The following is a 19819-nucleotide window of genomic DNA, read 5'->3' as shown; positions in this document are numbered from 1 at the left end:
GATACAAGCAAAAGTCTCTCTGAGTTTCGTAAACTGTTAGACAGTCACCAATGTTCACAGAACAGGGTCCTTTTAATTCGTTTTCCTTCCACCTCGAGTAACTCATACACTGAAGCCTGAGGCAGAACCGGGGCGCCCCCCGGGGAGTCACTCCCTTGTCCTGACCGGGCAGCGCGCTATTCCTGTCCCAGCTCACCTTAGTTTTTGAGGAGGTACAGGAGATTGAACCCAGGACCTGGTACACGTGAAGCGCACGCTCAACCACTGAGCTACACCCGGTCCACTTTTTTTTGGACACTGGCTCCCAAGGGACCCCTGGCAGGATGCACGGGGACCCCTCGGGCAGCCCCTCGTCATGCGGTTTGTTTCCCTTTCCCATCTAGTCCCGTGACCCAGAGCGGGTGCGCGAGTGTTTGTTAAGTGAACTCATGGACAAGGCGGACTCAGAAGGTTGGAAACAAACGCTTCCCTGGATTTCATTCAAAAGGAAAGCACATGGGGAGTGGAGGCGGCTCGAGCAGGTGGGCGCCCGCCTCCCACACGGGAAGTCCCGGGCAGACAGTGAGCGGGCACAACGAGCAGGCCGACGAGGGGCCACCTCGGGGCGGGGAGGGTAGGGAGAGAAAAGCACATGGAAAAGAGCAAACTGCCAGCCCTTCTTCCTCTGCGAGTTTACTCCCTCATGGTCCTTCTGGAATAAAATTTTCAAACTCGTTCGTACTCATCTTAAAACACCATTCCATACTTGCCTCGTGCCAGCTCTCCTTCTTATGTGTCATTTCTGAGGGTCTAGAGCCCAGTTTCCTCGCTCTGAGTCTCCTACCTCCCCCAGTGTCCTGTGGCACCTCCAAAAATGTTGCAACTAGGATTAGGAAAATTTGTGCTCAGCGGGAAGGGAGGGGATTCTCACGTCTTTCTTATTAAAGCCCCAGTGAGATTATTTTTTAAAGATTTCGTCTCCTTGCTGCCCTCAGCTGGTACAGAAGTAAAGTGAGCTACTCAGACAAATCCACACAGCCCAGGCCCACGCCAAAACCAAACAGAAATTCCCCGACATATCCCGCCCCTTCCAAGGGTCACGCGTCGTTCCCAAATGCTGACGGGTCTCAGCTGCCCTAAAATAGCAAGTTCCAGGCGAAGCGACCCCTTTCATCCTTCAGGAACAGAGAAGACAGCGTGGGAAGACCTGGGTGCTTTGGGGCAGGGTGGCTGGTGGGGGCTGTGGGCACACGCAGGCACCCCCCCTCGTTGTCCCCCCGCCGCCTTGCAGGGGCCTTCATCTGATGTGCCAGAATACACACTGTCCTCGACTGGAAAGAGACCCTTCCTGGCATAAAATTGGAAGGTGGCTGTGAAGCAGACTTGGCCCAGTGGTTAGGGCGTCTGCCTACCACATGGGAGGTCCGCGGTTCAAACCCCGGGCCTCCTTGACCCGTGTGGAGCTGGCCCATGCGCAGTTCTGATGCGCACAGAGTGCCCTGCCACGCAGGGGCGTCCCCCGCGTAGGGGAGCCCCATGTGCAAGGAGTGCGCACCCTGTAAGGAGAGCCGCCCAGCACGAAAGAAAGTGCAGCCTGCCCAGGAACAGCGCTGCACACACGGAGAGCTGACACAGCAAGATGACGCAACAAAAAGAAACACAGATTCCCATGCCGCTGACAACAACAGAAGCGGACAAAGAAGACACAGCAAATAGACACAGAGAACAGACAACCAGGGCGGGGGAAGGGGAGAGAAATAAATAAATAAATCTTTAAAAAAATAAATTGGAAGGTGGCAGGTTTCCCAGGAGAGGCGCAAAACTCCACCAGGCATGAGAGAGTTCATCTCTGCCTGGGTAAAGAGCTAACCGACTGGAAGAAATGAATTCAACACACTTAAATTCTGCATCCATTCACCTTTATTAGTTGCAACCCTAAGTTTTCTTTAAAACAATTACATTTCACTTTTACTGTTTCTTCATTTGTCAAATCAACATCGCTGAACCCCAAAATGAATCAACCGTACCCACTTAAATCCCTGATGCATGCTTATTGGTTTTGTTAACAAGCGAAAGAAAAGATCCTATCACTTTATTAGGAAAGCATTCTCCCTAGACACCTTGTTTGGTTTTTTTCCTGGTTTCTTTTAATGATACTTTATTTGACACAGAAAGATGATCACAATGTAGTTTTTTGTGTCGCCCCACACAGATGGCTTCCCTCTCTGTTTGCGCATTTGTTTTTTGCTTGTTGTCTACTTGTTGTTCATGCTGTGGTTTGTTTGTTTGGGGTTTTTTTTGGCTCATTGTCTGCTCATTGTTTTTTCTTTAGGAGGCACCAGGAACTGAACCCGGGACCTCCCATGTGGGAGGCGGGCGCTCATCTACTTGAGCTACATCTGCTCCCCCGGGTTTCTTTTTAAAAAGACTTTCAGCAAAGGGCTCTTTCAAAGGTTGATTCTTCGTCCTTTCACGAGCCGTGCCCGAAACTTAAAGAAGTCCTGGAAATAAAGCCAAAAAGAATGAGTTTATAGAACACTTCCATTTGCCTAGTCACCCTGAGACATAGTCAATTTCTAGCATTTACAAAATGGTTAAATAGAAAAAAAAAAATCTCCGTTAAGAGTCATATTAGTTACTGAACAGACCTTGTGGCAGTTTGGTATTGTTCATGGACTCCAAAAAGGAGATCCAGATGAGGTTTGTAAACTGGTCTGTTCCACTGGGCACGATGCCTTTGACTGAACGAGATTCAGCTGAGATTTCTGATTCGCTTATGTTAATATTAGGGCTTTGATTCAACCACCTCATTAAAGTGCGACTCAGGGTTGAGATCCGCCTCGGGGGCCAGACACACAGAAACAGACAGAGAGGACGGAACTTGGTTCTGACGCCGGAGCTCTGGGAAGAGAGATGAGCCTGAGAGCCTACAGGTGACCTGTAAGCAAGCAGAGCAGCTGAGCCTAGAGAGAAAGCAGCCCCGGGGAGAGAGTGGAGCCCGATGCCAGCCTCCAGCTGAGCTCAGAAGCAGCCGGGACCACGGAGCCTGCGGAGCAAGAGGAGGGCTGCGCCCCGGCAGACATCGCCTCCCGTCTTGGCTCAACACGACAGGAAGTACCTCTTATGGAACCAGGAGTTGGGACTCTTTAGGGCCTTGTAACTCTAAACTTCTGCCCCAAATAAACACCCTTTAAGAAAGCCAAGAGATTTCTGGTACTTTGCACCAGCACCCCTTGAGCCTATCCTGAGATGCCAATTAGTTCGCTCAGCACCATCTAACAGCGTTAGTGCAGCTAAGTCCTAGGGTCCCGAGCGCAGCCCTCCCGAACCCATGTGGAGCTGGCCCACGCGCAGTGCTGATGAGCGCAAGGAGTGCCGTGCCACGCAGGGGTGTCCCCTGCGTAGGGGAGCCCCATGCACAAGGAGTGGTGAGCCCTGTTCGCTTGGCACACGTGTCACTCTCACAGGCCACGTGATCATCTGACTGTTGGGTCTGGTCCCAACACAGTTTAACACTCCCTTTCCGACTTTCCTTTACGTCACCTGCCTGGACCAGTCTGAGGGTGTAAGTCCTGCCAGATCAGAATAAAGAAAATTATTTTGAACCAACAGCAAGTTGTGGTAGGAAGAATGACTCTGGGATTAGGCCTGGCTCTTTGGCCAACCTCTAGGACACCTGACTTTCTCTCCAATGAGATGGAGCTACAGACAATGCCTGCTCTGTTTGTTTTTGGAACCTAGGAAGATAGATACAAAAGGCTTTGGTACCATGCAAAGAACTATATGGCAGAAGTCAGGATTTTTCTTCCTCACTGAGGGACGACCGTAAATGCAGCAGGCAATTCATCTCGCACCATCTTCACAATGCTCAGACATAACGGACGTATTTACATGTTCTCTGAGCCCCAACAAAATAGGTTGGTTTCATGAGGCATTTTAATGACCAGACAGAAGGAGAAGGCAGGCAAGAAATTCTGCAAATGTGAAATCAGAGCATTTTCAGGCCCTGGATAAGGTCACAGATCCCAGAAGGAGGAGGAGAAGGGGCGAAGCATGACTCCCAAGCTGTGGCAGTGCTTTGGGGGTCGGCCCCCCGGTGAGGCACCAGTGTCACCGTGTGCCACGCCCTGCAAAGGACAGAGCAGCTCAGGTCACTGCCGCACTGCGCCTGCTCAAGGGGTCCCATCAATCCCACAGTGAACTTTGTGACACTCAGATGAGTTGCAAGAAAGAGGAATCAGGGAAGTGGAGGTGGTTCGGGCGGCTGAGCTCCCACCTACCGCACAGGAGGTCTGGGTTCGGTTCCCAGGGCCTCCTAGAGAAGACGAGCAAGACAATGAGCTGGTGTGACAGGCTGGAGCAGCGAGCTGATTCAACTAGATGACACAACCAAGAGACGCAGCGAGGAAACACAATGAGAGAGACAACAAAGGATTGAGTGGAGGTGGCGCAGGCGATTAGGCGTCTCTCTCCAACGTGGGAGGCCCCAGGTTCAGTTCCCGGTGCTTCCTAAAAACAGGAGACCAGCACACAACAGACAGACACAGCAAATGCAAACAATGAGGGGGTGGGGAAAAGAAATAAAATAAAAAAGGGAGGGAAGCAGATTTGGCTCAACTGATAAGAGCGTCCACCTACCATACAGGAGGTCCAGGGTTCAAACCCAGGGCCTCCTTGACCCGTGCTGCCACACGCAAGGAGTGCCATGCCACGCAGGGGTGTCCCCCACATAGGGGAGCCCCACGCACAAGGAGCGTGCCCCCCACAAAAAAAGCGTGGCCTGCCCAGGAGTGGCGCCGCACACACAGAGAGCTGACGCAGCAAGATGATGCAACAAAGAGAGCCACAGATTCCCAGTGCCACTGAGAATGCAAGCGGACACAGAAGAACACATAGCGAATGGACACAAGGGAGCAGACAAATGGGGGTGGGGAGAAATAAATAAATCTTTAGAAAAAAAAAAAGGAAATGGAACCAGCCTCTTGGTGCAGAGGCTAACAGATCTATACTCTACAAGTGAATCTGCCCATTTTCTCTGCCTCGATGAATAACTTGTCTCTTGGCAGGTAGCATTAACTGGACATCAAGGAGATACAAATAATTGACAATCGATGTGCACTGACTGGGAAAGTAGATGAAATGTCTCCAAATAATTAAAAATAAATGGAAAATAAAAAAAGGGAACAGGTGTAGTCCAGTGGTTGTGCTTCCCACGTAAAAATAAAAACAAAGAGAAAACAGGACACCTCCCCGCCTCGGGTAAACATCCGCCGTCCTCATCTCCACTACCTGCCACCCGTGTCTTAGAAAGCTCCAGGCGAAACTCAGCATGTAAATGCAATGCCTTCCCCCCAGCGCGGGACATGACACCCGGGGATGAGCCTCCCTGGCAACGAGGGACCACTATCAACTACCAACTGATGATGCAACTGGAAAATGACCTTATACGGAAGGTTCAATGCGGATCAGCAGAATATCCATGTCTACATAAAATACCATGACTTTAAAATGCTGTTTGACCTAAAGTAAGGGGGAAATGGAAAGGAGAAATGAGTTTATATGGCTACGAGTTTCTAAAAAAGAGTCTGGAGGCTGGCAGAAGGTTTGCCCTCATGCACAACTGAGCAGAGTCAGAGAGACAGATAAAGCAGATACAACCCCCAGATATTGGTTCCTTTGAGGGCTAAAGAGACCCATGGGAGTTATGGTCATGGCCGATGGGGTTAACTACCAGGGCAGATGGCCCCTCTTTGGAAATGGTGTTTATGTGTGATGAATCTGGACTCAGATGGGATCTCCCTTCATAAGACTTTCATGCTAATGTGCTGGAGGTGCAGTTAATGTTGGGGTTTAAGATATATTTAGGGGATTTGAATCTCTGGACTGACAATGTGATAGCCAGATCCTGAGCCTCAACAGACTCCAGCACCTACAATCTGATTTATTGGACTTACCACACTCAGCTAAGATGGGAGTTGAAGAAGGACAACCACCACACCATGGAGCCTAGAGTGATTACAACTGAAAATGGGAGGATTGCATCCAGCATCCAGGTGGAATCTGACCCTCCTCTTGACATAGAGGTGCAATGGACACAACCAATCCAATGTCCACATAGAAGAGGTGGCATTGGATTGGGAAAAGTGGACATAATGGACAAAGGGTATGGGGAAAGGCAGGAAGAGATGAGAGGTGGAGGCGTCTTCGGGACATGGAGCTGCCCTGGATGGTGCTTCAGAGGTAATCACCGGACATTGTAAATCCTCACAGGGCCCACTTGATGGAATAGAGGAGAGTATGGGCCATGATGTGAACCAATGTATATGAGGTGCAGAGGTGCCCAAAGATGTACTTACCAAATCCAATGGATGTGTCATGATGATGGGAACGAGTGTTGTTGGGGGGGGGGAGAGGGGGGGGTGGGGGGGGTGGGGTTGAATGGGACCTCACATATATATTTTTAATGTAATATTATTACAAAGTCAATAAAAAATAAAAAAATTTAAAAAAAAAAAAAAAAAAAAAGAAAGCTCCAGGCGAAGACTGACTAAAACAAAACCGTGCTTGGGAGCTGCCCACGAGGCAGGCTTCCTGGAGTCCCCGCGGCAGCATCGCTCTCCCCCAGCCGCGCCAGGGAGCCCGCGGCTCATCTCAAGAGCCTCGGTCTTTCCTGCAGGCGGGCTTCCGTTCCTTGGGGTTCTCTGGTCTCAGTCTGACTTCCGTTTCCCTTCTTAAACCTGTCCCACCGGGACCGGGACCCCCCGCCTGCTCTGGCACAGGGCCACCTGAGGGACACGGGACCCCGGAGCCCCCACAATGGGGGCATGGGTGGCGAAGGCAAATTGAAACCCCACGGGCGTGACCAGTGGTGGGGTCTCAGCCGGGAAGCTGGGGCGGGCAAGCATCTCTATACCCCAGGGAGTCGGCACTTTGAACTTCCCAATTAAGTGAGGTAGGAGAATTAGCACACTTCTGAAGACAAGACAGGACTTAGCTCTTTACCTTGTCGTTTCCTGCAAACATACCTCCAGTTCAATGTCACCTGTATTTCCATATACTTTATTCATCGTTCTCAAAATGTCCTTCCTTATGTTATCTTGGCTGGTGCCCTTCACAGGGATGTAGTGGCAGCGGCTGCCGGCAAAGTGGCAGGAGATGGCCTGTGGGGAGGAAGCAGGCTGATAAGATCCTCAATTACCTCTTTGTAGTTCAGCCTTTTTTTCCTTCAGCTAAAGGCTAACAGAGAAACTACAAGAGCCATGATGATTATTTCCGAACAGGGTAGGGAGGATAATTCCATAGCTTGGAGGTCTTTGATTTCCTTCACATTTGATTTTTCTAAGGAGTGGACATCCCAAAGTCCTAAAAAGGAATGCAATTCGCCGTCACCCCAATCTTCTTCTTCGTGAAAGTCCCCCAGGCCAAGCTGTGATGGGTTATTATGTCAGTGGCAGATTATGAGAAATGCTGAAAATAACTTGAGGAGGTAAATAACACACACACCTCTACTCAAATCACAAGGACATTTAAAGCCCGGTGCCACCCACAAAATTACCTCGTCTGCACCTAAGGTGGGGGGATGTAAACAGAAACCGCCATGCAGCAGTGAGAACGCACCTTTCTCCTCGCAGGTTAGTTATCTTAGGGTCCTGGGACTTCGTTCTTTGCCCAAAATATCAAATTCCTACGGCCTTGGAATCATTAACTCCATATCCCAGGAGAGATCTGGAGCAAGACACATTGGAGACGGGGGGCCAAAGAAGTGCACAGCCCTTTCTACACATTTTTGCATATTTTTTATGGTGATTCTTTTTCCAGAACATTGAAGCGGTTGAAAAACTACTGAAAACGTGACAGAGGGCAGGTTCACACTTGTGGCACAATTTTACGTCACTACGCCTGCTCCCCCTTGTCCAGCCCTGAGGTCAGATCCCGTCTTTATTCCAAAAGTTGGTATTTGGCTCCTGGGGCATTTTCTGCATTCATCTTGATGGTATGAGCACCTCCTTAAGTTCCGCATCCCAGCCCGAGGGCCCGGCTCGCCTCCCCCTGGTCCCGGCCCTGGAGAGCCTGCAGGAAACGTGCATTAATGGAAGGTGGCGATGCCACTGGACCCGGCCTCATCGTAGCAGCACCTGGGAGCCGAGCCAGCGCAGGCACACCTGAGGCCACACGCGTCCTCAGCACTGTCAGAGCGCCTGGGTGTAGGGAGAAGCCCAAAAATCTGAGAATTGATGAAACATTTGGGCAATTTTAAAACACTCTGAGAGGGAGCTGATGTGGCTCAGTGCTTTGAGTGCCTGCTTCCCACACTCGAGGCTCAAGCAGTTGGGTGCCCACCTACCACATGGGGGGGTCCCAAGTTCGGTTCCCAGCGCCTCCTGAAGAAGGCAGGCAAGACAGCCAGCTTGTCGCGATGGGCCAGCGCGGCAAGGTGACGCAACAAGATGATGCAGTGAGTTGACGCAACGAAAGAGGTACAATGAGGAAACACAGTGAGACACACAACAAGCAGGGAGTGGAAGTGGCTCAAGTGATTGGGCGCCTCCCTCCTCATGGGAGGTCCCAGGTTCAATTCCTGGTGCCGCCTAAAAGGAAGATGAGCGCACAACAAACAGATAGAGACAGACAGCAAGAACAAACAATGAGGAGTGGGGAATAAAAATAAATACAAAAAAAAACCTCTCTTGAGGCTCAGGGGTGAAAAAAACATGGCTATACACTAAATCTAATGTCTGGGCTGCTTTGATTTGGATCAATGATACTTTCTTCCAATGGCAAAGATATTATAACCTTTCCTCTTATAATGATAACTATTAGCTATGTGAATTCCAAAATCTATTACTTAAGTATTTCAGCCACTGCTTTTGCCTCAGAAAGCACTGGCTGTCAGCTACAAAGCAAGCAAGCTCTTTTCTGAAGTAATTTCATGAATGTTCGTGATTAAGTTGATCAGTAAGATCTTGCTGATACTATTTATTTTAGCATATTAATTAGGAAAGTTTAATATTACCTAGGAACCTTGATATTAGTATATTACAATGTGCGACTGATAATGGGCTACTACTGAGACCAAAAGAAAGCATAAAGTAGGCAAATATATTTCCTAAATAAAGTGGACTAACAGCCAGTTTAGTTAAAACTCACAAGTCTTTTACATTTTAATATGTTTTAAATTCAGTTTCTGGTTCCATTCCTCTTCAAGAGGTAGCGCGAAGTTAATTAACACATACCTTCCGGAATCCTTGAGTTTTGTTCCGGCCCGACCCGTGGATGAGCAGAGGGTGGAAGAAGACGGTGTCTCCTTTCTCCATCTCCACGTGCACACGGGCGTTATTTTTGTCATAGTCCTGAATCCCGTGGAACATTATATTGACACCGCCCTGCAACACACAAGAGCAGCCGGCCATCACGGAAGGAAGCCCAAGCGCCAAAACCTTTATCAGGACCCATCAGGGAAAACAAGAAACAAGGCCCCTCTCAGTTCCTCCAGGAGAGACAGCTAAATTAGAGTCTCTTAGGAAAAAAATACAGGCACACACAAGCCTCCCAGGACCTGGTTTCTGAAAGTCACATGTTGAACTTAAAATCGTGGACTCTGCGGGAACAAACGAAAACCCTGGCCTTCCCAGCACCCTTCCTTCTGAAGTACATGGGAAGCTCTCGCTTAGCTCAGCACACTGCAGCGAGGTAATCGCTCTTTCCCAAGATGACAGTCTCATCTGGAGCACTGAGCCAACCACGCGACGACGCGGGCGCGTCAGTGAGATGCTAACTGTCCTCCCAAAACAGAGGAGGGAAAAAAACCGCTGAAAACCCACCAGCGCCACGTCCAGAGGAAAGACACGGGAACGGTTCACTAAACCTTGTGTTTACTTATCATGCTTTCCAAAGCGAGTTAGTGCTTTAAAGAAACTCAAGTAGGGAAACGGACTTTGGCCCAGTGGTTAGGGCGTCTGTCTACCACATGGGAGGTCCGCGGTTCAAGCCCCGGGCCCCCTTGACCCGTGTGGAGCTGGCCCATGCGCAGTGCTGATGCGCACAAGGAGTGCCGTGCCACACAGGGGTGTCCCCCGCGTAGGGGAGCCCCACGCGCAAGTGCTGATGCGTGCAAGGAGTGCCGTGCCACACAGGGGTGTCCCCCGTGTAGGGGAGCCCCACGTGCAAGGAGTGCACCCATAAGGAGAGCTGCCCAGCGCGAAGGAGGGAGCAGCCTGCCCAGGAATGGTACCGCCCACACTTCCCGTGCCGCTAACGACAACAGAAGCGGACAAAGAAACAAGACACAGCAAAAAGACACAGAAAACAGACAACCAGGGGAGGGGAGGGGAATTAAATAAATAAAAATAAATCTTTAAAAAAAAAAAAAAAGAAACTCAAGTAGGGAAGCGGACGTGGCTCAAGTGATGGGGCTCCCGTCAACCACAGGGGAGTCCAGGGTGTGAGTTCTGTGACCTCTCGGGGAAGGCGAGCTGGCCCACGCAGGAGCGCTGCCCCACACGGAAGGCTGGCGCAGCAAGAGGACGCACCAGAAAGAGACACAGGGGACAGGCAATGAGAGGCGCGGCAGGCCAGGGAGCGGAGGTGGCTCAAGAGGTTGAGCGCCTCTCTCCCACTCCAGAAAGTCCTGGGATCAGTTCCCGGAGCCGCCTAAAGAGAAGACAAGCAGGCCCAGAAGAACCTACAGCGAATGGACACAGAGAGCAGACAATGGGGGGCGGGGGGGTAAATAAATAAATCTTAAAAAAAAAAAAAGGAACTAAAGGAAAAAGTGATCCACGTTAACGCGTGTTCGTGCTGTGCAGAGGGTGGGCTTTCCTCCTGGAGGGAGACCCTGCATCCCGTCCCCCTTCCGAAGACTGTGCCAAGTTCCTTTTCGGGAATGACGGGAATGACTCATCCCTCCTGGACAGTGTGTTGCAACTTTGGGGCAGGGCTTCCCTCTCCCGGCCAGGGTGTCTCTGGGACCCAAGCCCAGGCCAATCGGCCCCCCACCCGCCGCGGCTGCCCTTTTGGTCTGAGCAATCAATGAAATTGCACAGTCAGGAGGCAACGGGCCTGGGCAGTGGAGCCTGACTTCACTAAGCAGAAACTGCTCCAGCTTCCTGGAAAAAAGACAACCCCCTAGTTCCCCAAAGAAAGCGCAGAGGCATCAGTCTAGCAGGCCAGGTCCTTTCCAGCTGGGCCGGGTGCAGCTCCTCAGCCTGGCCGGGCTGCTTCTCCCCAGGAGGGGCCACCAGCCCATGGCCCACGGCTCGGCCAGGTGGCACTCGCGGGCTCCCACTGCCTTCGCCACGGGACCTCCCACCCTGGCGTAGGCACTGGCCCTCTGCAGGGCCCGCACCCCCCTCTCTGCTGCCAGCGGCGCACCCCTGCCTCTTCTTGGTCCCGGAACCACCCGCAGATCCTTGGCGGTCCTCGCACTCATCTGCCGTGATGTGCTCGCCTCTGCGACCGGGCTTTCTGATCCTGTGCCCCGTCCACCCACCCCAGGTCCCCACGGGCTTCCCGGCGCCCGCTGGGAAGGACGACACGCCGACGATTGGGTCGGGTGCCCTGGAACTCGCCCCCATCTCCGTCCCGAGTCCTGGTCTAGAGGGGCCGCTCGGTTCGTAAGGCTCGAGGGGGACGCTGCGGCCGCGGGAGGAGACCCACCTCCCACTGGGGGTAGTCGTGCTTCAGCAGGGGCCCCGTGTGCGTGCCGGGGAGCACCACCAGGCAGCCGTTGTTGCGGTCCACGTGCTCCATGGCCGTCCACGCGCACACCACGAGGTTGCTGGGCCTGAAGGGGAAGTAGTGCAGGTCCTGGTGCAGTGGGTGGCGCGACGTCTTCTTGCCTGCAGGGGAAGGCGCCGTCAGAGGAGACCCCGGCCCCCCGCGGCCTTACCCTCCGCCCCCAGAACCGGAACAGCGGCCGGGGCCGGCAAAGCCCAAGGCACAGCGAGGGGGCCTCGGCAAGCGCGCCCGTCGGGGGCCTGGCCGTCTGCCCAGCAGGCATGCCCACGCCGCCTCCACCCGGGCCTCTCCTCCTTGTAGCCCCGCCTGGCAGAGGGCTCGGTGTGCAGGTGGTGTCCAGGAAAAGCGTGGCTCGTGAAACCGGACAGTGCGGGAGAGAGGCCAGCGGGAGGCTCCCCGATGGCCAAGGGGCTCACGCCCTAACCAAGGGGCCCTGAAGTGGGCAGGTGCACTGTAGATGCACGCGGTGGGGGCAGAGGTACTGGCCCCAGCGCACATCCCTCTGAACGTGGTTCCGGGGCCCACCTCAGCGCCCCCGCCAGCCCCTCCGGGGGAGGGAGGCCTGGCACGGGAGCTCAGCCAGCTGCCGGGAGCAAGGGAAAGTGGAAGAGGATGCGGGGCTCTCTGAGGGCGGAGCGACCACGGCGGGAGCAGCGGAATTTCCCAAAGTGGGAGCCGAGCGGCCCCCGCTTGTTCAAAGGCCCTTGTTTTCTGGGCTGTACCCTCTGAATCAGTCTCGCGGATAGGAAAGCTTGGGAGTCCTCGTTTCAGCCCAGACAGGAAATGTTGAGAAGCACCGTAGGGTGTGATTTCTAAGAATCATTTTAATTTTGCTGGTATTAAGGTCTGCAGATCCAAAAGGCAGAATTCACACTCGGGCAAGAATGGCTGCTAACGCTCAGAGGTGGTGTCTGACAGGAGCGTGGAGGTACCATTATATTTCATTAAATCAGGGGTTTGCAACCTTTTTTGCTCCACGGACCCCTTACTAAGTCCACACCTGCACGGTGTATTATCTAATAAAGAGATCACACCTGCACCAACACGTCCCCACAAGAAGGTTCTCTGAATTTCCACTCACGCTCACGGGCCCTGGTTGAGAACCCCTGCTCTAAAGGCATTCTTAGGACGCCAAATGCACGAGACCTGGGCAAAAACCCTACAGATGATGGAAAATCCCTGTTCTACTTGAATGGTGGTGTATCAGTTCTTATACTTCATCATCTGAGGTTTGAGTTACATGTTCAGCAGTGGTGAGAACATCAGCCCTACAAACTTTAAACCGTTTCTTCTCGTCCCTAACAAATAAAAGCCCTTTACCTGAATCTGGCGGCTTATTTATCAGCATGGTGTGCATGGCCATAATATCGGGTCCAGTGAAGCACTCCACATATCTCAGAATCTAAGGGACAGGGAGAAAAAAACCTCATGGGAAATCAGAGGCCAAGGCAAAGGGCCTATCAGTACCCAACCAGAGGGAAGTGGGTGTGGCTCAACTAATAGAGCACCCGCCTACCACATGGGAGATCCAGGGTTCAAACCCAGGGCCTCCTGACCCGTGTGGAGCTGGCCCACACGCAGTGCTGATGTGCACAAGGAGTGTCCCCCGCGTAGGGGAGCCCCACACGCAAGGAGTGCGCCCTGTAGAGTTGCCCAGCGCAAAAAAAAGCGCAGCCTGCCCAGGAATGGCACCGCACATGCAGAGAGCTGACGCAGCAAGATGACACAGTGAAAAAGAGACAGATTTCCGGTGCTGCTGATAAGAATACAAGCAGACACAGAACACACAGCGAATGGACACAGAGAGCAGACAAGGGCGGGGAAGGGGAGAGAAATAAATAAATCTTAAAAAAAAAAAAAAAGCCCAGCTAGAGCTTAAACACCAGCGGACAGGTCACACTGGCAAACGGATCAGGGACGATCCAGTCTGGGAAAAACGTTCTCAGTCCAGGCCGACTCTGACGCCCTCGAGGAAACAGGCTTTTGGGAACCAGCTGGAGACCAAACCAGAGGGACAGGATTTTCTCTGAGATGTCAACTCGGCTCGTCCTCGGGCCAGTGGCACTGAGGGCCACCCAGGGGGACAGCCGTTTCCTCCTCCTTCCGGAGATGCCTCCTAAGAAGGCACCAGAGGAGGATCCCACAGTCTCCATAGCCCTGGGTGGTCCCGGGGGGTCCCGGGTAGACGTCACAGCCGCGGCCGCGCTCATGGCACATCCGTCCTGGGGCCCGTGGCCAGGCAGGGCTGGCGCACCCAGATGATGACGGGCGGCTCCCCGCCCTCTCGGAGTTCAGAGGCCGAGGGGCAGGAGGGTGTAAAACAAGCGAGGCCGTGGGTAGTTGCGGGGGACACCTGCGCTGTGAAGAAGATGTGTGTGGGTGCCGGGAGGCGACCTCACGCACTGCACCGTGCCAGGGAGGAGGAAGCCGCAAGGGCCCGACACCCAGCGCCGACCGGGGCGGGGGCCTGGGTCTCCGCCGCACAGCGCTCCCTTCCCAGCACGGCCCCTGCTAGGTCTACACCAGCTGGCAGAGCTGGTGGTGGGAAAAAGAAGGGGTGCCCCCTCGGATTCTCCGCCCTCCAAAAGACGGAGCGCGTTCCAGGGCTTCCTGTTTGGTCTCTCGTGCTGAGGACTGCTGGCCGCTTGGGGACGAAACCGGTGAAACGTTTCAAAGACCCCAGGAGTTGCCAGGTCCCGCCGGTGTGCCTGAGCCTGTGCTCCCAAGATGCACCTCGGAGCACCCTGCTCCCCGGGGCTGCCCTGTCTCGGCACCGCTGCCCTTCTGGACCGGGCCATTCGGGGCGCGAGGGCTGACCTGCACGTCACGGGGCATTTAGCAATATCGCTGGCCTCGACGCATTCGGCGCCAGGGGTACCACCCACTGTGGCAGCGAAAAATGCCTGCAGGTATCAAACGTCCCCGGGGGGGGGCAGAACCGCCCTCAGCAGAGAATGGGTGCTGCAGGGCCACAGGCGGATGGGTCAGCGAGAGCCAAAGCAGCCGGTTTTAGAGGCAGGCCCGCTTGGTGGAAGCCAACACGGGGAGGTCTCTGACCTCAGGGAGAGTGCAGTATCTGAAGAGCTCTTTGTCTTCCTGGAAATCCTGGACCTTCGAGACCGTTTTCTCACTTGGAACATACTCCGATTTTGCGATACTCACATCTCTCATGATCGTCAGCAACTGTGGCTTCACCTCCTGTCTGCAGATTTTTTCAAACTCCTCCCTAGAAAATTCAATTTGAAAATGCCATCCCTGCTTGCCCCAAGCACCTGCCCTGGCCTTGCCCTGCGCAAGGGTCCATGGACTTCGGGGGCTGTTTCCAGCTGGGCAGGCATAGTTCCGATGACAGGGAGGGAGACACGGCCAGTTCTGAAGTCCTGGCCTCCTAAGTGTCAGTGAGGAGCCACTGCCAGATCGGAAACGTCCCTTAGCACGGGGACCCCTGGGAGCACCTGTGGCCTGGTGACACCGTCATGACAACAGCTCTTACGCTGGCCTGCCCCACCCCATCTGAGACCACTACTTCACTCAGTCCTACCAAGCATGCCAGGATAGAAGGACTAGGAATGCCCCATTTTACAGATGGGGAAATGGAGGCATGGAGCGGTTAAACCACTTGCTCAGGACCTAGAAGGTTCAGTGGTTAAACGAAGATCAAAGCCAGGCAGTCTTAGCCATTCCCACAAAAGCAAATCCTCCCGTTAAAATCGGAACGTGCTTGAGCGAATCTAACTTGTATTCCCATTACATACATTTAGTACCTACTTTTGGAAAACAGTAAATCAGGTTACTGTACCTAAAGCGTTGGATGTCAGCATCGGACACCAGATTTTTAATGACAAGAAACCCATTTTCTTCATAAAACTGTCTCTGTTCCAGGCTTAGAACATTATTATCCAGAGTATACCTAATGGAGAAAAAAAACCCGAAAATTCCAAATAATTCCAATTAAAAAATTCCAGCCTTAACAATGTTGACTCACAAATGTGCAAAACGTTGATATTCTTCAACCCACCATCTCTAAGACTTTCACTGTAAGGAAATAATCAGAAAAACTGAAAAAAATTTACACCCAAAACATTAACTATGGTCACAGAAAGATGTGCTTCAATGGAAGAATAATTAACTTACAAAGACTAATTATATTATAAAATCCACTCAGTGGAATATGATTCAGGCATTTAAAATGAAGCCTACGATCTAACATGCACAATGCTTATCCAATGAAATAGGATACAATCATCTAAAACCAATGCATGATTTAGAGAACAAAAGACTGCAAAGAGATAGACAAAATTTTTTAAACCGTGATGGCTTTTTAATAAAGGAATGATGGATGACTTTTAAAAATTCCTTCTATTTCTCTGATTGTTAATTTTTTCTCTCTAATATGGTCTAGTTTCAAATGGAAACAGATCCAATACAATTTATTTTACTTTTTAAATTTTTATTACGGTAACATATAGACGACACAAAATTCCCCTTTATCCACTTTTACGTGTACAATTCCATGATATTACTGACAAATTTTTTAAAAACTGCCTCATCGATGCATTCTCAGAAGTAATCAAAGTAACAAAACCCAAATTAGTGTACCCCAAAACTCAAATCCCCCAACCAATGCCTGTAGATTTGAATTGTGGCTCTATGAAAATATTTCACAGAGATCAAGATCTCCCCTTAATGGTAATTTAAGATCAAAGATGTTAGGTAATAGGTCCACATAACCCAGCTACAAGCTAATTTAAAATGTGATCATGCCTGACTTCAAAATCAGATTATGTTATTTTTTGGTATTGTTAACTAGTTGAAAAAATACAAATAGAACATTACACTCTGGGTCTTTAAAACTTCCCATAATTGTACTAACTAGAACAAGTTCTGGAAACTGAGGATTTGTATTTGAATTCTAATCAGGCAACAGGCTCTTTTAGATTTTCTATCCACGTTAGCACTTGAAAAACTCTTACATACATAGTATAGTTGTAAGTGAAAAAATTAAATTCACTCACTGGAATTGTTGAGGACGGGCACTGCCCACGGAATGGGCTCCTGAAGTGGGGTGAGCTACCTGGGATGTGAATTAAGGTCAAAGGCTTCCCTAGAAGGTGAGCCCTGGCCCACCCCATGCCCCGCACGCTGCCCCCAGGCCGCCGCAGGCCCCCGCGTCCCTTCATCTCATTTTCACACCAGCCAGAGGAGGCAGGGGGGGAGGAGGAGTTTGGTCATGGTACATCGTGACTGGCCCAGAGGGCACCTCATCCAAGGTCACCCCGAGCAAAAGGCAGAGTCCTTTCATTCCAGATGACCATTCAAAAATTCAATCACTCATCCACAGAAGTCTGGGGAAAGCGGCACTACTCCAAAGAGGTATTTCACTGAGTCCAGTCCCAAACGTTAGAAACGGTTTGGCTAGTCAATTAAAAACAACAACAAAATCAGGGAAGAGGATTTGGCTCAACAGATAAGAGCATCCTCCTACTATATGGAGGGTCAAGGGTTCAAACCCCAGCCTCCTTGACCCGTGTGGAGCTGGCCCACCTGCAGTGCTGATGCACGCAAGGAGTGCTGTGCCACGCAGGGGTGTCCCCCGCATAGGGGAGCCTCACGCGCAAGGAGTGCGCCCCGTAAGGAGAGCTGCGCAGCGCAAAAGAAAGTGCAGCCTGCCCAGGAATGGCGCCGCCCACACGGAGACCTGACAACAAGATGACTCAACAAAAAGAGACACAGATTCCAGGTGCTGCTGATAAGGATAGAAGCGGTCACAGAACACACAGCGAATGGACACAGAGAGCAGACAACTGGCGGAGGGGGAAGGGGAGAGAAATAAATAAAACTTTAAAAACAAAAAACTCCCAGGAAAGTGTGAGCCACACAGCCTAGGACCATTTTACATTTCCTGAGGCACTAGACCTTCTTTCTCTAAGTTCTCTTTTCTATCCAGAAACCACAGATTATGTTTTCTCCTTGTCTCTTCAGCTTCAAGAGTTACACATTCAGATTTCAGACTATCACCCCTCAGCAGCAGGTTATGGCTTCATGAGCGCCGTCCCCGCATACACCAGGGCCACTGCCACGGTCAGGAGGGCAGCTGGGTCCCCACCCGGCCCTGCTGGCTGTCCTCCCCAGGCACAAACGCTAAAGCGCCTCCGTCAACTACGCTGAGCAGAATGTGGCGGTGGGGGCCGCAGACAGCTTCTGCCTGCGCCTCCGACTTGGCTTCTCCACCACTCCTGCCTTCCGTTGAGCATTCAAAACCGATTATTCCTTTCCCATACCCGGCTCCCTTTCCACCCGGATGCGGCTGGAAGGTGGCATGCCACGGAACTCCCGACGGCCCGCAGGGAACCCCGCGGCGCCGAGGGGCTCGGCCCGGCCGCGCCGGGCACCACCAGGCCCGCCTGGCTGCCCACACGTACGTTAATTAAGATGAAATACAATTGGACAGCCAACCTCCAGCCACGCCGGCCCTGTTTCGAGGGCTCAGGGCGCTGGCGGGGGCCCCAAAGGCCATCGCGCGGGGGGCGAGGGCCATGCTGGCCGGGTAGGGGTCCGGGCCCCGAGCCCCCACGGCGGGGCTGGACCCGTCAGCCCCGGCTCCTGCCCCAGGGCTGCGGGCAGCGGAGCCAAGCGGCCGCGACTGCCTGCCCCCCCCCCCCCGAGGTCCTGGCCAGCGGGTCGGAGGTGAACCCACCACCCTGCCCCTCTAACGCCCCCGGGGGCGGCGGGTGGCCGCGGAACCCCTCTTTGGCAACCACCGCTGTGGGCCAGGACTCATCTCTTCGGGCCGGTTTTCCCACGAGGTGACTTGAGCACCCGGGTTCCCCACCATTCAGGGGGGTGCTTTTTCAACAGCTCCTATTACGGCTTGGCACCTGCGCAGTAAGGAAAGACAACGAAACGGCCACCCTGACCCCAAGGCGAGGCGCCAGGCTCCCCCCAAAATAACAGCGGATCCCAAAAATAGAACAGCAGGACAACTCCCGGGCAGCCCCCCCCTGCCCCGGGGCCTCGCCCAGCACGCCCGCGAGGGGACACTTAATCCCAGCTGGCAGCACCATTCTGGGCCCCAAGGTGACACTCCAGGACCCGAAGGGCCTCTGGGGCTCCGCGCCCCCTGCAGCACCCCGACGCCAAGCCCGAGGCCCGGCAGCGCCTTGGCCTCCCCCCCCCCTCCGCCGAAGGCCCCGGGGTCACGGGCAGCCGGAGCCCGCGGCCCGGGGAGCGCGCGCCCTGGCTCCGGGGTGGGCTCGCTGCGCACGGGGACCCCCGCCCAGCTACGCCCCCACTCCCCCAGGCCCGCGGTAGCCTTCGCCCTCCGGGCGGCGCCGAGCACCCCCGCAGGGCGGCCGCGCGGGCCCTTCCGGGGCCCATCCCCGGACGGCGACCGCGGAGCCCGGCTCCGCCCGCAGGGGGGTGCTGCCGGGCAGGCCCGCGGCGCTCCAGGCCGCACCCCAAGTCCCGGGCCCAGCTCTCGGGGCTGGCCCTGCGCCCCGCGGCGGCGGCGCCCCCGGGATACGGCGGCCTCGGGCACGGGGCCCCCCAGGTGCTGCAGCACCAGGCGCAGGCGGGCGGCGGCGCGGTCCTCGGCCATGGCGGCGGGAGACGGGGGCGCGGCACGGCCGGGACCCTTAAGGCCCGGGGCGCCCCGCCTCTGGGCGGCGCTGCGGCCGAAGGGCGGGCTGGGTGCAGGGGCGGGGCCGGGGGTGGGTGGAGACGCGGGGGTGGGGGAGCACGCGGCGGGAGGAGGGCGGCGGGCAGCCGGGGCCGCGCGGGGACGCGGGGGAGAGGGGGCTGCGGGCGGAGCTGGGAGCAGGGATCCGGTTGGGGCGAGGGAGAGGGCGGGGGCGGGGCGCGCGGCGGGGGTGGCGGCACGCGGGCTGAGGCCGCCCCGGGAGGCGCGGGCGCCCTTGCCTGGGCCTGGGTAGAGCCGCCCCCGGGGAAGGGGCGCGCAGGCCGAGGCTCACCTCCGCCTGGCGCGCCCCGGAGGTTTCCAGCCGCTTCTCCTCCTTGCACCGCAGGAGGCCCGGGCTCGGAGGGGGGCGCCCCGCAGCGCGCCGGGGAGCCGGCTTCGCCTTCACCCTTCCCCTGAGCTCTTACG

The 19819-nt window shown here is 54.2% G+C and overlaps 1 protein-coding gene across 2 annotated transcripts; it reads right to left on the bottom strand.

Moving 5' to 3' along the window:
• Nucleotides 1–1881: 1881 nt before the first annotated feature.
• Nucleotides 1882–19374, bottom strand: PHYH (phytanoyl-CoA 2-hydroxylase). 2 transcript variants are annotated; one of them, XM_004451701.5, is made up of 9 exons: nucleotides 19238–19374; nucleotides 16731–16789; nucleotides 15515–15625; nucleotides 14773–14941; nucleotides 13036–13117; nucleotides 11635–11816; nucleotides 9213–9362; nucleotides 7005–7139; nucleotides 1882–2480 (listed from the first exon to the last, which is right to left on the bottom strand). In XM_004451701.5, the coding sequence occupies exons 1-9, from the start codon at nucleotides 19310–19312 to the stop codon at nucleotides 2427–2429; spliced, it is 1017 nt and encodes a 338-aa protein (XP_004451758.1). In that variant the 5' UTR covers nucleotides 19313–19374; the 3' UTR covers nucleotides 1882–2426. The 2 variants fall into 2 exon arrangements, with proteins under 2 accessions (XP_004451758.1, XP_012378075.1); XM_012522621.4 differs by having other exon boundaries at nucleotides 14878–14941.
• Between the last annotated feature and the right edge of the window lie 445 nt (nucleotides 19375–19819).

Source organism: Dasypus novemcinctus, chromosome 20 (genome assembly GCF_030445035.2).
Source record: "Dasypus novemcinctus isolate mDasNov1 chromosome 20, mDasNov1.1.hap2, whole genome shotgun sequence".
NCBI classification, from domain to species: domain Eukaryota; kingdom Metazoa; phylum Chordata; class Mammalia; order Cingulata; family Dasypodidae; genus Dasypus; species Dasypus novemcinctus.
Note: the sequence above shows the minus strand (reverse complement) of the source record. Positions and strands in the feature narration are given on the sequence as shown.